General features: G+C 41.0%; 1 protein-coding gene across 3 annotated transcripts in view; it reads left to right on the top strand.

Annotated features, from left to right (window-relative positions):
- Positions 1 to 24,926, top strand: part of PREP (prolyl endopeptidase) — a 164,489-nt gene that overhangs the window by 15,787 nt on the left and 123,776 nt on the right. For all 3 annotated transcript variants that reach the window (XM_077812877.1, XM_077812876.1, XM_077812878.1), the window contains exons 3-6: positions 3,983 to 4,116; positions 8,876 to 9,006; positions 14,386 to 14,595; positions 15,915 to 16,036. In XM_077812877.1, coding sequence (XP_077669003.1) covers positions 3,983 to 4,116; positions 8,876 to 9,006; positions 14,386 to 14,595; positions 15,915 to 16,036 — 597 coding nt within the window. The remainder of the gene's footprint in view (positions 1 to 3,982; positions 4,117 to 8,875; positions 9,007 to 14,385; positions 14,596 to 15,914; positions 16,037 to 24,926) is intronic.

The raw sequence follows: 24,926 nt of genomic DNA, 5'->3' as shown, positions 1-24,926 counted from the left end.
AATTATAAAAACAGTATATCCTTCATTTAAATTGCTGATATGAAACTGTGGAAAAATACATAAATACATTTGGACTTTTTGTGCTCTGACACATAAAGAAATGTGGCTATTGCTGTAATCTAACTGGATTTAAGATTAAACAAATAAGGAAAAATTATGGTTTTTTTGGTGGGCACTGTGGTAAGTAGCAGAAGTGCTAGCAAACAAGTTATACTATTTTTGAGGTTGAACACAGATACTTTTTTTATATCTTCCTATCTACCTACCTACCTACATATTCCACTACTGGATTAGTGAAGAAGATAACTGTAATAGCTTCCTGTATAGTGTCTCTTTTTCTATATCAAAAGGCAATCTAGTATGTTAGAAAAAGATTGTCAAATATTTAACCACACCTTCCATTTTTGTGTACATATGTAGAAGACACATGATGGGGTGGTACAATATTATTTATAAGACCTCAGTGCTATATGGGGATATGCTAGCACAGGTCTCTACCTACTCAGCCCTGACCTACACTGGAGGGGGGGAGGGTGTTTCGATCTAAGTTACGCAACTTCAGCTACATGAATAACGTAGCTGAAATGGACGTACTTAGATCGACTTACTGTGGTGTCTTCACTGCGGTGAGTCGACTGCTGCCGCTCCCCCGTCGACTCTGCCTGCGCCTCTCGTGGTGCTGGGGTACAGGAGTCAACGGGAGAGTGCTTGGGGGTCGATTTATTGTGTCAAGACTAGATGTGATAAATCCATCCCCGCTGGATTGATCACTGCCCGCCAATCCAGCGGGTAGTGAAGACATACCCTCAGGGTCCCAGACCTGGAAGACTCTGCTCTGCCCTTTCCTTCATAAGCATTGGGATTCCTCTGATCAGAAACCAGAGGCCGGGACTGAATATTTCTTAAGTACAATGTGAGTTTGACTTGAGGTTCTAGCTAAAGAAAGAGAGGGATGGCAAGTGGAATATAAGTTAGAGGATCTGTTCAAACTAATGTTCTGAAAGAGAAAATTCAGACAAATTTAGTATGAATTCTGTAGTCCTACGATGTGATCAGCAGGGAATGAAGCTTGCTATTATGAATGCATTTGCTACAGTCTTTAAACATATGGCTGTTTCCCATTTTCTCCTCACTAACTGTGAAGCTTCACTTTGAGTCCTTCTACTGTACAAATCAATAACTTAAAATGGCTTTGTCATTTCACTTTTATTCAGGGCTTTGCGCTTGACTAAAGTAGTGCACTCTATGGTGACATCTTCATAAGAAACTGGCTTTCTTTTTTTTCCTTAAGCGCTAACTTGAAAAAAAGCCAGGTTATTTGTATGAAAGACACAAATATTTTGTCTCCTCTTAACCTTTTTATTCTCTCCTTCTCTGCTATCACTCAATTCTGTACTTCTCCAAATCTAATGATGTGACATTTGTCGGTTGTGAATTTCAACAAAAAATACAGGATCCTTCTCTGTAGGCTCATGAAAGGAGGGAGGGTATAGAATAATGTTGCTGGTCTTTTATATATCTGTCCTGAATGGACTCTGGGTTGGAAGGAAAGTAAGCATTCTATTTAGTTCCTTTCGTTTGGATGTAGCTATTTAGTATTAATGTTTCTGTTGGCAAATTTAACGTGTTCAGTGTATGTTTTGTAGAGCAGTGCCTCATTTGCGTGCAGTCTTTTGGAAAGTCAGGGGTTTTTTTTTTATTCTTGAGGGTAGTTGTCTGGATGTTCTCAACAAAACTCTTGCAGAACTTATTCATTCTTTAAATTCTGATAATATCCCATTTATAAATATTTTTGTAACTTCTGCGACATACTTGGTGATTGAGCAGAGGCAGGGGGAAATATAGTAAAGTATTCCATAATGGTAAAGTTGGTCTAATCCAGAGGTTCTCAAACTGGGGGGGTGGATCCTCTTGGGTGGGAGGGGGTTGTGGAATGTATTCTGTGGGGCATGAGAAACTTTAGGGAGAAAAAAACCTCACTGCACACATTTTACCCCACAGCAACAAATAATTAGCAGAGCTGATTCCTCCAGATGTATCAGGTCCTTAGATGGCGCTGTGTGTTTTGATGGATTTCTGTTAAGCTTGCATAGCATTATACAGAGTCTTTGCCATCTGTACCTTAGTCTGTTTTCTACAACACGACGTGCACAATTAATTGTAAGCATGCATCACAATCACAGTTTTGCTCTTATTAGAATGGATCATTGGCTCATTCGTGCAACAGAAAAAAACTCAACTCAAGTGAAAAGCCCAGAAGCCGAAACTGATTCAAGTGAAGTGCCTCTGCCGCTTTTATCAGTATTTGTACTTGTGTTGCGGGAGGGATGTGGGGGGCATGAACTACTACAGACACAAAGGAGGGGGGCGCGATCAAATAAATTTGAGAACCACTGGTCTAATCTGACAGTGAGCAGAACAGGTAATGTATAAGTATTACTCTCTTCAACACACCCTATAGAACTAAGAAGGGTCCTAAAGTGTTTACCCTGTTTCTGATATAGCAGTACAATTCAGGATAGCAAGTAGACTAAGTGTGTGGCTATTTATAATAATTTGCACATTTATGTTGTCCCTTTGATCTGAGAATCTTAAGCGTTTTGCAAACATTAATTAAATGAGTAGTCAGCGTGTTTGCTATCTACAGTCTCATGATTGGGTAATTGAAATAATCAGTTTGTTTTCCCTGAATTAATTTTTTTGTTGGGCATTTATAGCTCGTAAGTTAATACTCTTGCCTAGATTTGGTTAGTGCCTGTGCTAGCAGACCAGGGGCTTATGTGAGTTCCTTAGCCATATGCAAGGTTAGAATGGTACTTTTTACTCCATTGCACAAGAGGTAAATGAGTACTCAAGGTACAAGGCAATGGACAGCTAGGATCCATTATGTTTGTATAGCACCTTGCTTTCTGAAGAATTGTAAGGTGTTTTAGACTATGTAAGCTATAAAGGGCTCGTTTCATCTGCTGCTGAAAAGAACTCAACTCTGGAATAAAATACAGCACCTACTTAACAGCTCCCAGACACCCTACATAACAGTTTTAGGATGTGAAATGGAAGAATATCATTTCTAATTGAAACTGCAGAAGGAATTTAATAGGCAAAAGATAATTGAGTTGGAATTTGGCCTTGAGATGTGGTTGACATTACTACTCTTTTGTGACACTGAAATTTTAACGTCCACAAGTGATCAGGGACTTGATCATGTATCTCTCAAGAACAGAGACCCAGCTCAGAACGTACCTTTATGCATCATTTGAGTCTTCTTCACATGTGTGAATCTCACCTGCTGTCATGAGGATTTGGCTCAGTGCATTCTGAGAAGGGAAGAAGTGCTGTCTTCAGAACTAACAAAGCCAATTCCTGTTTGTACCTTGGACTTCCTGGGTTTACTGTCCAGACCAGTTCTGTATAGCTTGTGAGATGTGATGGATTCACACAGCTCAAAGTGTTATGTATGTCTGCCAGTCACATGCTGCCATATAAATACTATTCTTATTGGGGTGAAATACTCTTTTTATTTTTCCTTATGAATTTTCCAGTTTTAGTAGTTGTAGGGTACCGGAGGCACACTGTACTGCAGCTCTATATACTTCTTGTGATGCAAGTGAAGCTAACACTATTTATATACACATTATAATCTGATTTTTACCCAAGCCTCTTGGACAAATATGAGAAGATTTCTTAAATGCTTCTTTTTGGGGGATGGGAGGAAATCTAGTTTTTGGTGGCTGTAATTTTAATTACACAAGTGTGCATCTGAGAGTCAAAATTGAGATCTACTATTTTATCTTGAATACTTTATTTTCTATCACTTTATCCTGATATTTTGGAGGTTGGCATTGAGACTCTTCATGGGTGACTCTACACATCATATACATAGAACAATTCTTTCTGTGCTACTTGTGTCAGGTAGATAGTATTTCTTGTAGGACATATAGGTATGTTTGACTCAGCATGTGCATTTTTTTTTTACCTTCAGGCTTTTGTGGAGGCCCAGAATAAGATTACAGTTCCCTTTCTTGAGCAGTGTCCTGTCAGAGGGTTATTCAAAGAACGAATGACTGAGCTCTATGACTATCCCAAGTACAGTTGCCACTTCAAGAAAGGAAAAAGGTATGTAAAGAAAGCCGTTGGGTGCTTTTTAGATCATAAAGCTGAATTCTCAGCCCTGGAAATTCAAAATAACTATTAACTTGATCTGTTCCATTCACTTTACAAATTATCAAATGTAGTAAATTGGGAAGAATGTGATTGTGTGGTCCAGTAGATAGGATCCTAGTCCTAGAGACCTGAGTTCTATTCCCATTACTCCTGATGCCCTTTTTTTGTGACCATGGACAAAACAGTTTTCCCTTCTGTGCCTCAGATCCTTTGGTAACAAATGCCATTTAATGATAAAATTCTTTTAGAGCTTGGTATGGTCATTATATTTAAATGGACATCCAACTTGAAAAATCACATTTTTTGACTGAATATTTTGTTTCTATTATAGTTATAAGTAATACCTAGGATTACTAAACTGGAAAGGTTGGGGGGCTGGAGGAAATTATGCTATTTTTTGGTTGGTTTACTTGGTGCAATTGACAGGACTTTACATAGTCATTTTCATTATCTTTCTATGGATATTCTTTTGCTCCAAAGACCCTTAAATATCAGCAGAGGAGCAGAAAGTCATACCGTTTAACAAGGATTTAAAAAAACAGAATGGGAACGTAAGGGTGCTCATTTAAAAATTCTAGTTTCAGACAGTTTGCTAATTTAAATCACACCTTTTGTTCCTTTTTAACTAGGCGAGGGTAGAAAGGGGGATGCTGATTTTTGGGCTTTCCTCAACTGCAGAGATGGAGTTGCAGCTTGTGTTACCTCGTCCTATGACATCACTACAGAGACATGCAGCAGTTCTCCAGCAAAAAGGGCAAAGAGGGGACATGATAGCCATGTTTATAATGTTGTCCGTTTGTCCCATGTGGACATTTATTATTTGTAAAAATTATAAAGAGCCCTTTCTATCTTTCAGTTCAGCCTTTTTTCAGTCAATCAATACGTTTTTTGATGCTTTCCCGCAACCATCCACAGGCACAAGGAATTGTAGGCAGGGCAAGGAGTTCCCCTATCCCTTCCATGCTGCTTCACGGAGTTCGGGAAATGAGGACTACTCAGAAAGTGGGGTTTTGCTACACAAAGCCACGGAGAGGAGCTGTAGCTCTTCATATTTCAGATAGGGATGCTATAGGTATTCACTATCCATTAGTAATGATCAACCTCATGTGAGAGACTAACTTCAAAAAAACTCTGTTGTACCACTTCTAATCATATTTATCCAGATCTAGAGATTACATGATCTAAAAAAGGCTTTCTCATGTACATCTTACTCAGTTGAAATAAGGCCTATAAACTTCTTATGGTTATAATGTTTAGAAATTCATAAATCCTATCATTTCAACTATAAGATAAGAAATAGCAGCTGCAACTAAGCATCTCTGAAACAGCAGGTATTACAAATACTCTTTAAAAAGCTCAGGGAGCACAAAAAGTTTTCTGGGAAACAGTGGTCCAGTCATGCTAATTTAGTAAACTAGGAAGTGAAAATACCTGGCAACACAGAAGTGAAACTAACTAAAAAAAAATGCAGTCAGATGGAAAAAATACACATAATTTACTTTAAAAAATACCCTTCAACTTTCATAATCTAAACTGCACATTTTGCAACAGGGTGGGTGAGATAGTATTTTTTTTATTGAACCAACTTCTGTTGGTGAGAAACATAGGCGCTGACTCTGTGGGTGCTCCAGCACTGGAGCAGCTATGGAAAAATTTAGTGGGTGCTTAGCACCCACCGGCAGCCAGCTCCCTCCCTCCCTCTCAAGTGCCTCCCACCCATGTGATCAACTGTTCCGTGGCATGTAGGAGGCGCTGGATGGGAAGGGACGGAGAGGGGACGGTGAAGAGATGGGGTGTGGGTGAGGGGTTGGGAGAAGAGGTCCAGTGGGGGTGGGGCTTGGGGCGGAATGGGGAGTTGAGCACCCTTGGGACCCTGAGAAAGCCAGCACCTGTGGTGAGAGACAAGCTTTCAAGCTGATACCGAGCTCTTCTTCAGGACCTGTGTAAACTCGAAAGCTTCTCTCTCTCACCAACAGAAGTTGGTCCACTAAAAGATATTAACTCACCTACTTTGTGTCTCTAATATCCTGGGATCAACATGGCTACAACAACGTTGCATACAATCTTTCGCAACAGTCAGTTCTGTCGGTTGAGGGTATTTACAAGCCCATTGTCTAAGTAGCTTCTAATCTCAGGGCTTTACTTTCATCACTGCTCCTAGAGTAACACAATAGTATATAACTGTTGGATTCCGAATTGTTTGAATTCATTGATGTCTGGAAGCAATGGAGAACCCCCTCCCCCGAGAAGTTGTAGATTTGACTTGACCTCACTGGCAAGTTAGTAATAAACTGCAGAGTCCTATACAATGAAACGAAGACACACACAGCTTTGGCAGGTTAGCTAGGTCCTTACTAGTTTGGAATAGTTTCACAATCGGCCTAAAGAAAACTGAAGTACTGTACCAACCTGTGCTGTGGGATGTACATTTCTAACTTATTATTAAGATCAACAGTGCTCCGCTCAAGTCACTGGAGAAGATCTGCAGCTTAGGGAGTATGTTGTCACAAAATGCCACAATTGATAATGAAGTTGCTCATTGCTTTCCCAAGGCCAGCTCTACATTTGGAATGCGGTCACACTGGCTGTGGAACAATAAGGGCATCAAAACAAGCCTTGCTTACAGTGCTTCTATATGGTTGTGAGATGTGGACAACATATCTCTGCCACATTGGGAAACGTGTCCCACCATTTGACCCTGCAAACTGACTGAAGACAGCACATATGGAACAAGATTCCCAGTATCAAATTCCTTAATAGTTGTGGGATGTCTGGCATTCAGAGTATGTTCATAAAAGCGCAGCTGTGTTGATCTGGCTATGTTGTTTGTATGGCTGACTTGAGAATGCCCTAGGCTAGTGGTTTTCAAACTTTTTTTCTGGCTACCCAGTTGAAGAAAATTTGTGATGCTTATGATGCAGCGGAGCTGAGGATGAGGGATTTGGGGTGTGGAGGGGCTCAGAGCTGGAGCAGAGGGTTGTGGTGCGGGGGTGAGGGCTACGGAGTAGGGCCAGGAATGAGGGGTTCAGGATGTGGAAGGAAGCTTTGGACTAGGGGTGCAAGGGTTTGGGGTGCAGGAGGGGGTCAGGGCTCTGGACTGGGGGTGCAGGCTCTGGGGTGGCGCCGGGGATGAGGGATTTGGGCTGCAGGAAGGGGCTCTGGGTGGGGAGGTGGAGGGGCTCAAGGCTGGGGCAGGGGATTGGGGCGCAGGATTGGAGTATGGACTTGCCTCCAGTGGCTCCCGGTCAGCGGCGCAGCCAGGGTGCAGAGGCTGCTGCGGACCGGAGGAGGCCAGAAGCAGGTCTGGATCCTAGGTGGAGGCATGCAAGCAGCTCCCGTGGCTCTCGCCCACGGGCACCGGACCCCCCAGCTCCCACTGGCCAGTTCCCGGCCAACAGGAGTGCGGGGCAGGGGCAGCACGCGGAGCCCTGTGGTCCCCCTGCCTAGGAGACGGACCTGCTTCTGGCCGCTTCCAGGGCGCAGCGTAGTGTCAGAACAGGTAGGGACTAGCCTGCCTTAGCCGGGCAGCACTGCTGATCGGACTTTTAATGGCCTGGTCGGCAGTGTTGACCAGAGCCACGGTGACCCAGTGCCTTACATTCCAGTACTGGGTCATGACCCACAGTTTGAAAACCACTGCCCTAGGCCATACTGTGTGGTCAGCTAAAGCAAGGCACCTATTCTCATGGTGGCCAGTAAAAAGGGATATAAAGACGTGCTTCAATGTGCCAGGGTGACAAATGGGAAGCAACATCCCATGACAAAGCAAGATGGTGGCAGATTTGTCATGTCGCCACTAACTGCTTTGAATCAAGGTGCATTAACATCTTGTGTGAAAAATGTGAACTGAGTAAAGCAAAGATGCGACAGTCTTCTGTCCCACATGCAATCGTGTTTGCAGTTCTTACCGTGGTCTGAACTTGCATACGCATCTTCACCTATAGTGTTTGCTGAATCCTCGTACATGAGATTCTATCATCATCACTAATTTACGAAGACGAGATCAATTTCTTGGTTGAATTTATTAATTTCTAAGCACGCACTTCTAATACCCATTCCTCAGGTGGGCAGCACCACTCATATAATTTTGTAACTCTTGGTTCATGCAGCTATCTCCTGACACTTATTACTGTTCTAGACCTTAGCAAGGAAATGCAGGGAAACAGTTTCAAATGCAGTTTCTTGTATTTAAAACTTACTTATCAGCCCCCAGATACAGTACTCAGGATGGAAGGAAAAATAAAGGAGTCATTCCCTCTAGGAAGCATATGAGGGGAAAAGTTTAGAGAATGAAAATTCTGAATTATTATTTTTAAAACTTAGAAAACCTTTGCACTCAGTATTACTACTTCAAAGGTAAACAGTCCTGTGAAGCTTCCCTAACTTGCTAACATGTCAAGGTTGTCAAACGGTTCAGTGTCATGTTGTAGTGTGGAAGTTACTTCATCCTCTATTGTATATAGTTAGTCTGTGTGTGTTTGGGGTTTTTTGGTAGAGGGTGGCTTAGATGAATTCCACATTCCTCTATTCCAGAAGCATTTGGATACTCTTTTGTAAAGATGTCACTACTGTATGGCTTCTGTTTCTTTTATGGCTTCTTATCAATCTTTCACACCCTACTCTTCTTCTTCTTCTTTTTTTTTTTTTTTTTAAAGTTGATCTGGAAAATTTAAAATAGTTCCTTTTTACTTATTCAGTTTGTGTTTTCCAGGTATTTTCACTTTTACAATACTGGACTGCAGAACCAACGAGTATTATATGTGCAAGAATCCTTGGATGCTGATGCCAAAATATTTCTTGATCCAAATAAGCTTTCTGATGATGGCACTGTGGCTTTACGAGGTCAGTGAGGCAGGAGATTTTTAAAAAACAGAGGCTACAAAAACTATAAAAGTTAGGGGTTTTTGTTTACATCGAAACATAATGTTCATAAGTATTTTTATGGGGAAAGCTGTGGTGTCTGATAGGGGTTTTGTCTACTCAAAATAAAAAAGCAAAAGATAAAAAGGTGAGTGCGAGGAATTCTCATTACTTAAAAAAAATTCCTAATGATTATTAGTTTTTTATGTGTCTGCGGAAAGAATATCTAATGTCACTTGCTAACCTTGGGTAATCTTTCCTCTCTCTCTCTCTCAGCACAGGCTGTTGGCTTTCTGGATTGTTTATAATCCTCATAAGCATTTGTGTGATGGACACCTCTAATACTCAGGTGCCTCAGCACTTTCTAGTGTAACTTCTTTCAAATGTCAGTTCAAAGTATTTGTCCAGCTTTATGCCAGAAATGGTAATTATTGGGCAAGGCAGAGTGGGAGTTCTCCAGAGTAGTGCTTTGCCTCTCCACTGATTGTCCAGTACAGAGTCTAGTTAAAGATGCTGATCTACCTTTTACAAAAGTTTTTGTATGTTAATTAAGCTGTACCTGTGGCACTGTCATGTCAGCCTCATGCTACATCCATGCACAGCCCAGCTGCCTTGAACAAGCAACGAATGCCTCTCACTTGAGGCAGAATCCTAGTGAAGGCCAGACAGTATGTAGTTTTTACATGAGCTAGCAGGTTGAGTTAAAGAGTGTGTGAGGGAGCTATGGGCTTACCTTAACCTACTAACTCATGTGAAATGTACAAGCTGCATCTGTAGGCTGAACTGTTTGGCAATAGTGACCATAATGTAATTAAATTTAATATCCTTGTAGGAGGTGAAAATATCAAAACCTCCACCACAGTAACATTTAACTTTTAAAAAGGGGAACTACACAAGAATAAGGATGCTAGTTACATGGAAATTGAAAAGAGCAGTCACAAAGGTAAAATGTCTGCAATCAACATGGAGACAACTTAAAAACACTATAACAGGCTCAGACTAAATGTATACCCCAGATAAAAAAAGACAGTAGAAGGATCAAAAGAATGCCACCGTGGCTAAACAGTGGAGGATGGTAGAGACAAAACGGCATCCTTTAAAATATGGAAGTCAAATCCTAATGAGGAAAATAGGAAGGAACATAGACACTGACAAGTAAATTTAAAAAAAATTTAGTAAGGCAGACCAAGAAAGCATTTGAGAAGAACTTGCTAAAGATGCCGAAACTAACAGTAACCTTTGTTTTTTTTTTTTTTAAAATACATCAGAAGCAGGAAGCTTGCCAAACAGGAGTGGGGCCACTGGATGATAGAGGTGCTAAAGGAGCACTCAAAGAAGACGAGGCCATTGTAGAGAAGCTAAATGAATTCTTTGCATTTGTCTTCACTGTAGAGGATGTGGGGGATATACCCACATCAGAGCTGATCTTTGGTAGTGACAAAATCTGAACTGCTGTCCAACTTGATGTGTCAGTAGAAAAATTTTAGAACAAATTGATCAATAAACTGTAGTAAGTCACCAGGACCAGATGGTATTCCCCCAAGAGTTCTGAAAGAATTTAAGTATAACATTACAGAACTACTATCACTGAAATCAGCCTCTGTACCAGATAACTGGAGGGTACTGAATGTAATGCTGTCTTTTTAAAAGAGGCAATCCTGGCAATTACAAGCAGGTGAGCCCAAATTAAGTACTGAGCACCAGTACTTTTGTAAAGGGAAGTCATGCCTCATTGATCCATTAGAGTTCCTTGACGGAGCGAACAAGAATACAACCTAATATCTTTATCAGTTTAACAAGCCTCGTGGATAAGGGAGAAGCAGTAGATGTGACATATCTCAAGTTTAGTAAAAGGCTTTTGATACTGTCTCACATGACCCTCTTATAAGCAAACTATGGAAATATAGCTTAGAGAAACCTACTATAAGGTGGGTGCACAACTGGTTAGAAAACTGAACTCAGAGAAGTTATCATTGGTTCGCTGTTATCCCATGGCTACTTAGGATATGTCTACACTCCAATTAAACACCTGCAGCTGTCCCATCTCAGTGCAGGGGACTGGATTAGATGATCTATTGAGGTCCCTTCCAGTCCTACATTTCTATAATTCTGTGTGGAAAAGGGTGATCCAGTTGATATAGTATACTTGGATTTTCAGAAAGCCTTTGACAAGGTCCCTTTGAGGAAACTGAGGGCATGTCTACACTGTGATTAAACACTGGCAACTGGCCTTTGTCAGCTGACTCAGGCTCCTGGGACTCAGGCTATGGGGCTGTTTAATTGCAGTATAGAGATGCTTGGGCCTGGGCTCTGGAACCCTTCCCCTCCCGAGGTCCTCAAGCCAGAGTCTGAACATTACACTGCAATTAAACAGCCCCATAGCACGAGCCCGAGTCAGCTGAGATGGGACAGCTGCAGGTGTTTAATTGCAGTGTAGACATATCCTAAGTAGCCATGGAATAAGAGTGAAGGCCTTTTGTAGATCAGTAACTGGTTGCAAGGGAGGAAAAAAAGGGTAGGAATAAATAGTCAGTTTTCACAATGGAGAGGGATGAACAGTGCAGTCCTCCAAGGATCTGTACTGGGACCAGTACTGTTCAGTATATTCATTAATTATCTGGAAAAGGGCACAAACAGTGAAGTGGTGAAGTTTGCAGATGATACAAAATTATTCAAGATAGTTAACTCCTCACAGTATGCTTTGGACTTAGAGGGATCTCACAAAACTGGGTAACGGGGCAACAATGTCAGATGTAATTCAACATAGATAGGTGCAAAATAATGCACATGGGGGAAAAAATAATCCCAACTATTCATATATAATAGATTCTAAATTAACTGTTATCACCCAAGAAAGTGATCATGGAGTTACCATGGATAGTTCTCTGAAAACATCATCTCAATGCACCGCAGCGCTCTAAAAGGCTAACAGTACATTTGGAACTATTAGAAAAGGGATAGAAACTAAGACGAAAAAATCATAATGCCAATATATAAATCCATGGAGCACCAATGCCTTGAATACTGTATCCAATTCTAGTTGCCCCATCTCAAAAACGTTATAGTGGAACTGGAAAAAGTTCAGAGAAAGGCAAGAAAGATGACCACAGGTAAGGAATGGTTTCCACATGAGCAGGGACTAAAAAGATTTGGGCTGTTCAACTTAAAAAAAGAGACAACTAAGGGGGGATATGATACAGGTCTATAAAATTGTAAGAGGTGTGGAAAAAGTAAATAACGCTTCGCTGTTTACCCTGTTTTATTTACCTTTTCACATGATACAAAAACCAGGAGTTACCTGATTAAATTAAGAGGCAGCAGGTTTAATACAAACAAGAAAGTCCTTCTCTCACAAAGCACAACTAACATGTGGAACTCATTGTCATGACATATGATGGCCAAAAGTATAACTAGTTTAAAAAAAGACCTGGATATGTTCATGAAGGATAAGTCCATCAGTGACTATTAGCCAAGGTGGTGAGTGATCTCCGGCAACCCTAAACCTTTGACTAGCAGGGAGTGGAAGACTGATGGATCATTCCATAATTGCCCTGTTCTGTATACTCCCCCTGAAGCTCTGTTGGGAGACAGGATACTGGGCAAAGTTGACGATAGTCTGGCTCAGCAAGGCAGCTCTTATGTTCTTGCCTCAAGTGAGTTAACACTTTTTTTCCTATTGAAGACAAGGCCTCATGAGCTATAAAGGTAGGTGCATGTGCATGTGCACAGTGGTGGAGAAAGGCTTTAAAAAAAATCATAATCATTTAACTTGTAATTATATTGCTAGTTGAAACACCAGGCCAAATTCAGGCTTGGTGTAATCCATTTTTTTCAGTAGAGTTGAGCTTGTTTATAACCAGACTGAATTTGTCCCTGCGTGCCTGGGCCAACATCCATCTAAGGCCCTCCTGAAAGATGTTGCAGAATCTTGTTTTCCTCCCATGATTCAGATAGAAGTACATAAATCTCGGGTCTTTTCCAACTAATTCTATTAGGTCATATAATCCGTCCATCTGGTGGTGCAGAGTTTTTCCAGTATATTTCTCTCTATTTTCTATTGCTTTGCAGAGTCTAACTTGAAATGACTCTCAGGAATGGCAATCGCTTTCTTTGAGGAAGTTTGTCTTTTGTCAGCCCACCTCTACTTCTTTAACTTCCTGTTAATTTAATTATAAGCCTGCCCCTCTGCTTTCCACCAGCATCTACAGGCAATTGAGGAAGAGGCTCACAGTTCAGATACTTGTTAGTAGATTGTCCTCAGCATTTGTCATGTGCCAGTCTTTCTTTGTGTAAAAAGGATGGTATGCTAAGCTAAACTCTCAGTCAGTTAGCTGTGAACTTGTGGAATCTCCAGAAACTCCAGAAAAGTGAATACCATGTGTTTGGGAACAGTTGATTGTACTAAAGATCCCTTCATATCCCCAGAACGAATTACCAACCAGTGGTCGTTAACTAATACTTGAATATTCTGAGTGAAGTAGTGTCTTTTACTGGAGCAAGTTCTGCTGGTGAAAGAGGTGAGCTTTTGAGCTACACAGAGCTGTGTGTAGGGACTCTAATAAATTATAGGTTTATTATAGGGTCAAACAGTGGGAATGTTGAAAGCCCCATTTGGAAAAAAAAGTGTTTAAAGATGTGTGCGCCCCTTCCCAATTAACAGACAGGTTTTTAGGAAGGAGCGACTTGAACACTGCAGGGCCCACCAGTCAAGTGTGATGCCGCCTCACTTCAGCTGTGGTTTACGCTAAGGCTTAGAGTCTAAGCATGGATTAGAAGTGATAGAAACACTAAATAGTTGCATCGGTGGCAGCTCTGGAAGTAGAAATTAACAGTCCTGCCTCTCTGTCTTTTGGGATAACCACTAGACAGCACTCCTTCTAGTTACTACGTATGTGTATAAATAACTTGCATCACCACTTCATGTTGAAAGATGGTAAGACGCTTCCAACCTAAAGGTGTGCAGTAGGTGAGAGATGGCCAGCAACCAAAGATCACTGGTACTGCCAGTGCATTCACTACTATTTGCTGGCGGAGCGAGCCAGATCCTACTTCGGTAGTTTAAAACAAACAAAAGAAAGTGTGCTCCAAACATTTATTTAAAAGTGAAAGTTATTTTTTTTAAATGCTTCAACTTTGAACTGGTAACATGCTCCTTCATTTCCTTTTTTCCTTCTTTCTTTCAAGTCGAAATAAACTAGCAATCTAAAATGTACTGGAGAAACATTTCTGTTAAGTGAACACAGTTATCGCATATATTTTAACTTTCCCTGGTTCAGATTTGGTTAATGTGTGGCAAATGTTAGAAAGTTGTGCAGCCAAATAGAAAGAGTGACCCAGGCATTTGTTTGGCTTTATCTGTAGGCTATGCGTTCAGTGAAGATGGTGAATACTTTGCTTACGGTCTGAGTTCCAGTGGCTCAGACTGGGTAACTATCAAGTTTATGAAAGTGGATGGTCCTGAAGAGCTTCCAGATATGCTGGAAAGGGTTAAATTCAGTTGCATGGCTTGGACCCATGACGGAAAAGGCATGTTCTACAACAGCTATCCAAAACAAGATGGGAAAAGTGACGGTAAGTATGTCTCGCATCAGTGGAGAAAAGTAACCCCTTTTTTCAACAGGTGGGTGTAATAGTGGCTAGAAAATTGTTTTACTCGAGCACTATTTAACCACATCCATGGTGAGTTGCCCCAGGAAATTTCCTTGGGCAGTTGAGATGTGTAGAGTATTGATTGACCTCTTGATACTCCTCACTCCCCTCTGAGATTGCTACTTCTACAACTACTGTACCCTGCACTCTCCATTCCTGAAAAGACTTAACGAACATATGTGTTCCCCGATAATAGTGGGAAAGGTGTGTAAGTCTTTGAATGATCAGGGTCTAAATCCATATACGTTATTTTTCTTTATAAGTATGTTTTTTTCCTGTCTCTCTTGTTCTGGTTTTTTTGTGTTTTGTTTTTTTTGAACAGTTTACTCATTTTTCTTTCCACAGTGAGGTTTTTGAAGATCTTGTACCAAGCACTTTTTGGTAAATATACTGGGAGCAAGTCTTTTATTTTTACACATTCAACTGCTATGGAACTATAATTTGGACAAACTTCCAAATTTGGTACCTTGTCTTGTCCTTTTTGCATTGAAATAATGCTCCTAGTTCAGAAGTTAAAAAATTACGTAGCAGTGCTGTACAGTAATTCTAGAAATATTTGGTAAGGATTGAGTTACTGACTAAACTGCATCTGTCCGTCACTCCTGAACATTTAAAACAAACAAATGTTTAATGAGAAAAAATCAGGAAATGCAGCCTAAATGTTGCATGCCCAAAAATTACTGGGCCAATATTCTTTTTTTACCTTGATTTGATTAAACAAAATCTGATGGCATGGATTCCTATTTTCCTATCACAAGCTTCATCTAGCACTTCATGCAAAGCCTTAAAATATCACTTTTTGATTTTTAGCAACTATTATTATATGAACACTAACTGATAATATCCTAGTGATACCAATGTTATCTTACTTAGTTACTGTAAATTTACTAAATGGAATGACTATCAATGGCATCTCATGTTACATGATGCCAAAACCTACTCAGATATTTTGGACTCCTTGAATAATGTTTTCAGTTGCTGATGGTTTCCAGAAAATGGAGCATGAAACAATGCGTCCTGAAATTAGTAATATTTGTCATACGTGCATCTCCCCCAAATACACACCCTTCTTACTTGTGTAGTGAGAATAAGAATGGCTGCTGGCCGTTTCCGGCTGCAATCCTTGAATAACTCCTTTCACCACAAGTGTGTGTACGGAGGCAGAGAAGCTTGCAAAAAGTTTATGGTTTACATAAAAGTTGTCTTTGAAAATGAAATAATTCCCTTCTGAATTATACCAGGCACTGAGACCTCCACTAATGTGCATCAGAAGCTGTTTTACCACTTCCTTGGGACTGACCAGTCAAAAGATGTTTTATGTGCCGAATTTCCTGATGAGCCAAAATGGATGGGTGGAGCTGAGGTAAATTACACACTTTATTTATCTTTATGCATGTTCAGCCTCTTTGATTAAGCCAAACTGTAATATTTATTACAAACAAAAAAATCTGTGAGACCATTATTAAGGTTGCAAAGTCAAAGGCTCAGAAGTTAGGAAGTGCCATTATTAAAGCTACTTGTGCAATTTTAATTCGGTCATTCAGTGCATCTGCATTATTATACAGACTTTAATTGCATGATCACATACTATTTTTTTTCCTTGGGACCCTGTGTCCTTCAGCACAAAGTTTGGACAAGCTCTGGGGATGAAACAGGGTAGTGTAGTGAAGGAGGCAGTTGTCTATAGGCTCCCTGGCTCATTTGTTGTGGAAGTTGGAAGGTGCACTGCGAAAGAGGCAGATGATTGCAGGAAAAGAAGGGAGGGTTTCAGGGATAAAGCAGGTGAATGCTCTCCTGGAGAATTGGATTTTATCCTTTCCTGCCACAGGGAATGATGCTGGACATGTCATGTAAGTCACACTTTTTACAGGTGATCACTAATTGTGACTGCCTCATTGTCTGGAGCCTGCCATGAGACCCGGAGGTCTGTCTTACAGAGGTGCTGAGCACTCACAGCTGCAACTGAAGTCAATGGAATCTGTGATTTGAACATTAAGTATATGTAACATATAATGCTAAATACTCTGAAAAATCAGGTCCTAGATGTCTTAAGTTGGGTACACAATTAGTTAATACTTTTGACCTTGAACTCTGTGTCTCAGTTCCCATCTATAAAATGGGGATAATAATACCCTTCATCTCATAGCTGCCTTGTGAAGATAGATTAATGTTTGTGAAGCACTCAGATGCTATAGTGATGAGTACTCTAGAAAAGCCTGCAAGGAAATTAATAGTTGTCTTCAAGGTGGGATTTGAATAGTGTGAAGCAAATAAGCAGAGGGCCACACACTGAACAATAAATATAAAACAAAACATTGAATAGCTGCTTACTTAGTGAGCAGCATTCTGTGGTACATGGAGTGAGGCAAGGTTTTTGTAGAAAAAACTACATGTGATTAAGTTAAAGACACTATTATAATTAAGGCTAAGATTTTGTTATGGATATTTTTAGTAAAAATACAGACAGGTCACGGACAAAAAAGAAAAATTCACGAAGCTATGACCTGTCCGTGACTTTTACTAAACCTGACAAAATGGGTCTTTGGATCCCCACGCTGTCTGAAGTGGGGCTAGGAGCCACCTGCAGCAGCTGGGGGCAGTGGGGAACCCGTGCCACCTGCAGCTGCGGGGGTCCTCTGTTGCCCATGGGGGCTGGGAGATGTGAGGTGCCCTGCCGCCCATGGGGGCCGGGAGCTGCAGCTGTGGGGTTCACGGATTCTGTGACTTCCACGACTAAATCGTAGCCTTAATCATCATGCATATTCAGAAGGTGCCTGAATTAAGGTTGCATAGGTAGGAACTGCCAGAATTAAAGTAAACTTTTGAGTGCTTAACTTTGCAATCGTAATGTTCTTTTAACATAGCTCTGTTGTAACTTTCTGGGTTGTGTGTGTGGAGGGAGAGGTGTGGAGGGGGCTTTTTTTGTTTGTTTGCTTTTTTAATTTTTTAAGGCACACTGAAAAAGCAAATGCCATCATGTGGCAGCATGTTGACACTCACATAGGTCATCAGCAGGGTTGGAAACTTGAGACCAACTAAACAGACCTCAGCCACATGAACGAACAGAATAACTGATAGCAGTAGTAGATTGTCATCCTCTATGTGGACCAACACCCGAGGGGGATGGAACACTGCCAATGGATTTCAGATACTTGCTGACTGTAGAGTAGTGGTGAGACTTGGGATTCTTGGGTTCCATTCCATGCTCTGGTGAGGAGTATGGTCTAGTAGGCACAGATTCTTCTTCTAGCTCCCCAAACTTGACTCCAACCTGTTCATGTCCCAGTCCTGTCTCTTCGCCACTCCAGCTCCCATTCTCCTCACCTAGCCAGTCCTAGGCTTCACTCCTCAGGTTTCTTATCTATCTTACTGCCTAGCCAGTAGTTCCTGCCCCTGGGTGGATGGGTGTTACCTCAGTCTCTCTTCTCCTTTTCCTTCCCCCCCCACCCCCCCCCGCCCCTGTTTCCCTCCATGGCTCAGGCTATGTCTACGCTACCATGATAAGTTGACCAACGCTACGCAACAACAGGTACGTGAATAACATAGCTGAAGTCAACCTACCTTATGTCAAGTTGCCGTGGGTCTATGCTGCGGGGGGTTTGATGGGAGAAATTCTCCTGTTGACTTACCTTACTCTTCTTGTCAGGGGTAGAGTACAGGGATTGACTGGAGAGCGGTCTGCTGTCGATTTTCGCAGGTCTTCACTAGACCCACTAAATCAGCTGCCTGTGGATTGATCTCAGAGCATCAATCCCATCTTAGTGTAGATGTAGCCTTAGTTTCCTTGCCCAACGAGTTCCAGTCTTCTCTACCCATCCAGTCCCATTGTTCCATTCCCCACCCCTTAGTCCAGCTCTTACCCCTTCTGCATTCCAGTCAGGAATAGGGGAGATCATTTGAGAGCACTGGGGAGACAGGTTCCCATGCTCTCAGTTTAGGTGACCAGACTTGGCACCACCAGGGCCTACAGTAGCCCAGAGCTGAAAGTGTGGGGAAAAGTCCTGCTATATGAGCAGGAGTGGAGTCTCTGATGAGTATGTGTAAAGTCTAACTTAAAAAAAAAAAAAAAAAAGTGGAAGAAAGCATATCCCTGGCACAAAGGCCACCCCTGCCAAATTTCAAGTTCCTACTCCAAAGCATAGCAAAACACTTCCCTGTCCTTCCACCCCCCAGTCTCCTCTAAAACAGCTGAACCATTTTGACTGAAATTTTCCAAAACAATTCTGCACAGACAGATGGCAGACACGGAAAATCAGTCCAAACAGTTGGAAAAGTTTTAAATACAACCTTTTAGTGGGATTATGACTGCTTGGGTCAGAGACCCCCTTGGGACTGCCACCTGGTGTGCTGAGACTATCTCTGAGCCCGTTTTCCCTGCCAGCTTAGGGCTTCAGTGCCCTGTCTTGTTGACCCAGACACGCTAGCCTGCTGCAAACACAGGGCCAAGTCTGAATCATGTCCCTCCAAAGCTACAGACTTAACTGAAAACAGCTTAAGAAGTGGTCTTGTCTCTAGCACCCAGACGCCCAGTTCCCAATGCGATCCAAACCTCAAGTAAATCCGTTTTACTCTGTATAAAGCTTATACAAGGTAAACTCATAAATTGTTCGCTCTCTATAACACTGATAGAGCGAGAGATGCACAGCTGTTTGCTCCTCCAGGTATTAATTACTTTCACTGTGTTAATTAATAAGCAAAAAGTGATTTTATGAAGTATAAAAAGTAGGATTTAAGTGGTTCCAAGTAATGAAAGAACAAAGTAAATTACCAAGCAAAATAAAACAAAACCACGCAAGTCAGCCTAATACAGTAGGAAACTGATTACAAGTAAAATCTCACCCTCAGAGGTGTTCCAATAAGCTTCTTTCACATGTTATACCAATAAAATACAAACCAGCAGGATCTTATTAAAGGGGAAAAGGTAAAATGCCACATTTATTGTGAATACAGAAGGAATCATAGTAAGCAGTTAGTTATAGCTATAACATTCCATTCAATTTCATATTTATTCACACACACACACACGTTCTGCAAGGTTGTTATCATAGTTACCAGCCTTAGAGTTGCTCATGCCAAGCCACTGGCCAGGTGGCCTGGACGTGAGGAGGGAGCAGGGCCTTGTCAGATGCTCATCTGATGCTCCTGGAAGTTGGTTTGCAGAATCAGACCCCAAAGTTCTCACTTTCTAGAGTCCATTTTTATAGGAATTTGTTCCTATGCCAGTCTATGGGAATTGCTTCATCATGCTGTTGCTGAATCAATCAGGAGATGGCACATTCCTGACAGCTCCGTGCTGCCAGATGTTATCTTCTCTTTGGTTCTCCCATTCTTGAGGCTGTTGGGTGGATTCCAATCTGCCCTCCGGGGGTCCTCTGGTTATTTCCACTTGACGCCTTCTTCAGCCGATGGACATTGGATTCTTAGGCTGGCACCTCCCTGATCATTCAGTTGTTATCCACACCAAGCATCCATCCACATACATCCTCTATCTCTGTTTTAATCACAATTGTTAACAAAGCGAGATGAATACAACAAAAGGACGGGGAATCTCTGGGTGCTGTTTCTGTTGTTACAGAGTATTGCTTTGAGTCTCTCTCTCTGTGAAGAAAAGGAGTACTTGTGGCACCTTAGACTAACCAGTTTATTTGAGCATAAGCTTTTGTGAGCTACATGAAAGCTTATGCTCAAATAAATTCGTTAGTCTCTAAGGTGCCACAAGTCCTCCTTTTCTTTTTGCGAATACAGACTAACACGGCTGTTACTCTGAAATCTCTCTGTGTGAATAGTTGTTGTTACAAAGAATTGCTTTGAGAAAAGACTCTGTCTTAGAATGTACTAACACAATTAGCAGCTTGCAAGTTTCACACATACAGGGAGAGAAACAGTACCAAAAACCAAGAGACCTCTTAATTAGTAATACCCTGGAATTTAAACGATGGGGAATCAAACTCATTTGTGATTTTAATACAGAACTTCTTTAATATGATCCAACACACAGACTAGACTCCTTTCTAGTCTGTGCCCAATCCTTTCCCTGGTACAGTCCTTGTTACAGCTCAGGTGGCAGTTAGGGGATTTCTCATGACTGCAGCCCCCTTTGTTCTGTTCCACCCCCTTATATACCTTTGACACAAGGCAGAAATCTTTTGTCTCTTTGTGTTCCCACCCCTCCTTCTAACTGGAAAAGCACCAGGTTAAAGATGGATTCCAGTACCAGGTGACATGGTCACATGTCCTGTGAGACCCCCAAGCCTTCATTCTTCCCAGCCTGACTCACAGGAAGGCTTGCAAGTAAACAGAGCCATCTACAGTCAATTGTCCTAGTTGATGGGAGCCATCAAGATTCTAAACCACCATTAATGACCCACACTTTGCATAATCACAGTAGGCCCTGAGAGTTGTATCTGAAACTAGGAATATAAAATATAAGAATGATACATTCATACAAATAGAATGAACACACTCAGTAGATTATAAGCTTTATAATGATACCTTACAGGAGACCTTTTGCATGAAGCATATTCCAGTTACATTATATTCACACTCATTAGCATATTTTCATAACATCATATGGAGTGCAGCGTCACAGGGATGTGTTGGGCAATCTTAATATTAGGTTGCACTACCAGTCTCACCTACAACAATTTAATAAAGAGCCACAGGCTTTTGTGGGTTGAAAATAGCAATGCATTGGCCACAGAGTAACTCCTACCCTGCATATAAATTGGCAGACAGAATCGGTGAAAATAGCAGTCATTCAGGTAATCATAGAACTGATCTTCTTAATAGTTGATATTCTCTTGGAATTTTCAGATCTACTCCAGCTACTGTGCTTAACCACTGTGCTCTACTGCTATTTATGATCTTTTTATTATTTTTATTTTTATCTCCTTTGTGATTAATAATACTACTTTTGTCCTACTTAGTGTACTCAGCACATAGAACTACAGTAGTTAAATATTTTTTAAAAATAGCAAGTCACTGTGAACAGAAAAGCTGGAACTGTTGGAAGACAAATAGTTTCTATCAAGAATTTAAAAAATCAATTTAAGAAAAAGGCAGTGATCCAGATTTAGATCCCTCATTTGTGAAATTCCTTGGGAAGAAAAACATCTGTGAAGCAGGGTTGTTTTTTTGTTTTTGTTTTTAAATTAGAGCACATATGAATCATAAAATCTATAGATGGCAAAGACCTCTTAAGCTACTGGTTTCTCAACCAGGGGTCTGGAGGCCCCTGGGGGGGGGCCGTGAGCAGGTTTCAAGGGGTCCACCAAGCAGGGCCAGTGTTAGATTTGCTGGGCTCAGGGCAGAAAGCTGAAATCCCACTGCATGGTGGTGAAGCGTGAGGCCCTGAGCCCTGCCACCTGGGGCTGAAGCAGAAGCCTGAGCAATTTAGCTTCATGGTGCCCCCGTGGTATGGGGCACTGGGCAACTGCCCTGCTTGCTACCCCTTAATGCCGCCATGGCTTTTAGATTCAGAAAACCAGTTATTGTGGCACAGGTTGGCCATGTCATTTTTATAGCCTGTTTGGGGGCCTCAGAAAGAAAAAGGTTTCAGAGTAGCAGCCGTGTTAGTCTGTATTAGCAAAAAGAAAAGGAGTACTTGTGGCACCTTAGAGACTAGCCAATTTATTTGAGCATAAGCTTTCGTGAGCTACAGCTCACTTCATCGGATGCATCCGATGAAGTGAGTTATAGCTCACGAAAGCTTATGCTCAAATAAATTGGAAAGAAAAAGGTTGAGAACCCCTTTCTTAGGCCACGCAGTCCGTCCATGAAGTAGTTGTTATTCACTAGATCACATACTGTAAACTTTAATCTGTCACTGAAAATTAGACAAATAGTAAAAACTAGAAAGTTTATGGAGTTAAATTGATAAGAAAGGGATGTAACTTGAAAACTGTTGTCCTTATTTTCTCACTCTTGTAAATAAACTGATTCCTCTCAGTCTGTTGGTGACAGATGTCTTGTAGTGATGAACCCACTGATTCACACTGGTGACGCACATTATTAGAGTACACATGTTGTTGTGAAAGCTAATTCATTTTCCTTTTGAGCACTGTGTTCTGATTCACCAATATGTACAAAACCTACGGGATCTTTTTATGCTAGCTAGGACAATAATATAAGGGGTGATGGTGTGCTCTCGAGGGAAATCTTGCTTCCAAACTCATAGTAGGAGCCTGTTGAATGATCTCTTGTGGGTTAATGGAGGGGAAACCTGCAACAGAGGCTTTTTCTATTCAAGTGGCAGACATGTCTTGATGTCAGAAATGTGGAGCTGAGTGTGAGGAGAACTCATTGTAGAATCTTCATGATGAAAGGCAAAGAGTTTGCCATGCCAGGCTCAGTGTCGCTGTCACATCTTTGGCCTCTGAAGGCCATGTCCGTGTCAGTTCTGTACCTAGTGGTTCTACCACCGAGACAGGGAGCTTGGGGAAGATTTACATAAATGAAAGAAGTCGCTTTTTTTCTAAAATTTGCCTTCTGTGACATTTTGTATGTGATAATGACACAGTATGGTTGTTATGCTGAATGAGCAAACCACCTCTCTGTTTTGTAGCAAGAATTTATCTTTGTACAGCATGAAAACTAATATTAAGAGTGTAGGGACGCTGCCAGATCCCTTAGGGCCTGCAGATATTGAAAGGGGTTGCTGCTGTGAACCTTGGGGAAAGTAATGAAAAGAGAAATTTCTGGATAATGAATTAGTACTGCTTCCCTGGGATCTAGGAAGATTAATCCACCTGAAATTCTGATCCCATGGAGGGAGTGAGAGGACCTAATGGAGCTTGATTTGTTTTAAAGATTTGAGGGTAGCCTCCCTGATTTTACTGAAGAGACAAATAGCTATGTACTAATCTAATAAAGATGCTTGAACTGGTGTAAATTCTAGGAGTGCCCTGGGCTCCTGTTGTGAAAGACTTTGCACTTGTATGTATTAAATGAAAAAAACAAGCTAATAAAAAAATGAGGACTCTTACAGGGAGGGTGGGGGTGGGACAGTGTGTGGAGCTTGCCCATCAGTTTTAGTATCTTGAATAAAATTGTTTTATTGTTACTTTAGTTGTAGTGTTTTCCCAAAGTCCCTTCATGGTAAAAGAGAAATTGCTGTGTGTAAAGGGTGGGAAAATAGATCAGAATTTCTCTTTATAATGAACTTGTTTGTAAGACTTGACTGAATCTTGTCTGGCAAACTTTTGAAGGGGTATGTGAGAAAAATGGACCATACAAAGTTAATTGGAAAAATTCAAGAGACTTTGTACACCCATGGCATCTGTTATTAATTAAAATGTTTACTGGCTTTGCTGCACTCTTTAAATATTTTTGGCTGATTATTTTCTCTTAAGGTGCTGATATCCTATGAAATGTAACCATCTGCAATTGAACATCTTTTTATTAAGCAGATTTGTTGTGTATATCCAGAGTCTTATCTACTTCCTTAAGTGACAAAAAGTTTACGTAGCGCTTAGCTGTGTTGGCCTTGGAGGGCTGAGAGAGCTGGATTCTCTTCCATTTTATACAGTTATAGCAGTGTAAACCTAAATAAATCCATTGGGTATACCAGGTGTAATTGAAAAGCTTAATCTGGCCTATAGAACCTTGCTTGTTGCTGGTGATACGTGAGATGGAAAGAACTCCTTTTGATTCTTGTATCCAAGGCTGAGTTTGCAGGGCTGACTCATGGAGGGTGGGGTGAATACCCTTTTATTTGCAAATGTCACACTTGAAAAGGAAATCCTTGGGATGACAGAGTAAAGCCACTGTACTTTAAAAATTCTCTATGGAAGATATAGACCTGATTAGGTATATATTTTCAAAGGAAAAAAATGAAAATAGGACACTGACTTGGGAAAAGCAAAGTAGAAGAAATTTGGTCAGTTTAATACCTTTGAGAGACAATATACAATAAAAAGCTTCAATTCCCTGACTCATTACTCATTCAACTCTGGGGCTTGCATGTCTATCTGATACGATAGCTGTTTGATTTAAACATAATTGCTGATGCTGCAAATGGTATTGAAAGATTGCTTTGAAAGATTGATAGAAACAATTTAGTTTATTTCCAGTCTGTGTGTTAAAAATAATCCAGCTATAAATATAAAGATGATGGCATCAAGTCTCTTCAGTACTCCAGAATATTTTTGTATTGAATTTAAGATGGGAAGAGGCAAAAATCAGTTTGACTAACTTCCCAGTAGAGGGCAGTGTGGAATGAAGATTTCTGAAACAAATACAGTATTGTAGGCTAT

Source organism: Eretmochelys imbricata, chromosome 3 (assembly GCF_965152235.1).
Source record: "Eretmochelys imbricata isolate rEreImb1 chromosome 3, rEreImb1.hap1, whole genome shotgun sequence".
Lineage (NCBI taxonomy): Eukaryota > Metazoa > Chordata > Testudines > Cheloniidae > Eretmochelys > Eretmochelys imbricata.
The sequence above is the reverse complement of the archived record's forward strand: the minus strand, read 5'-3'. Positions and strand labels throughout refer to the sequence as shown.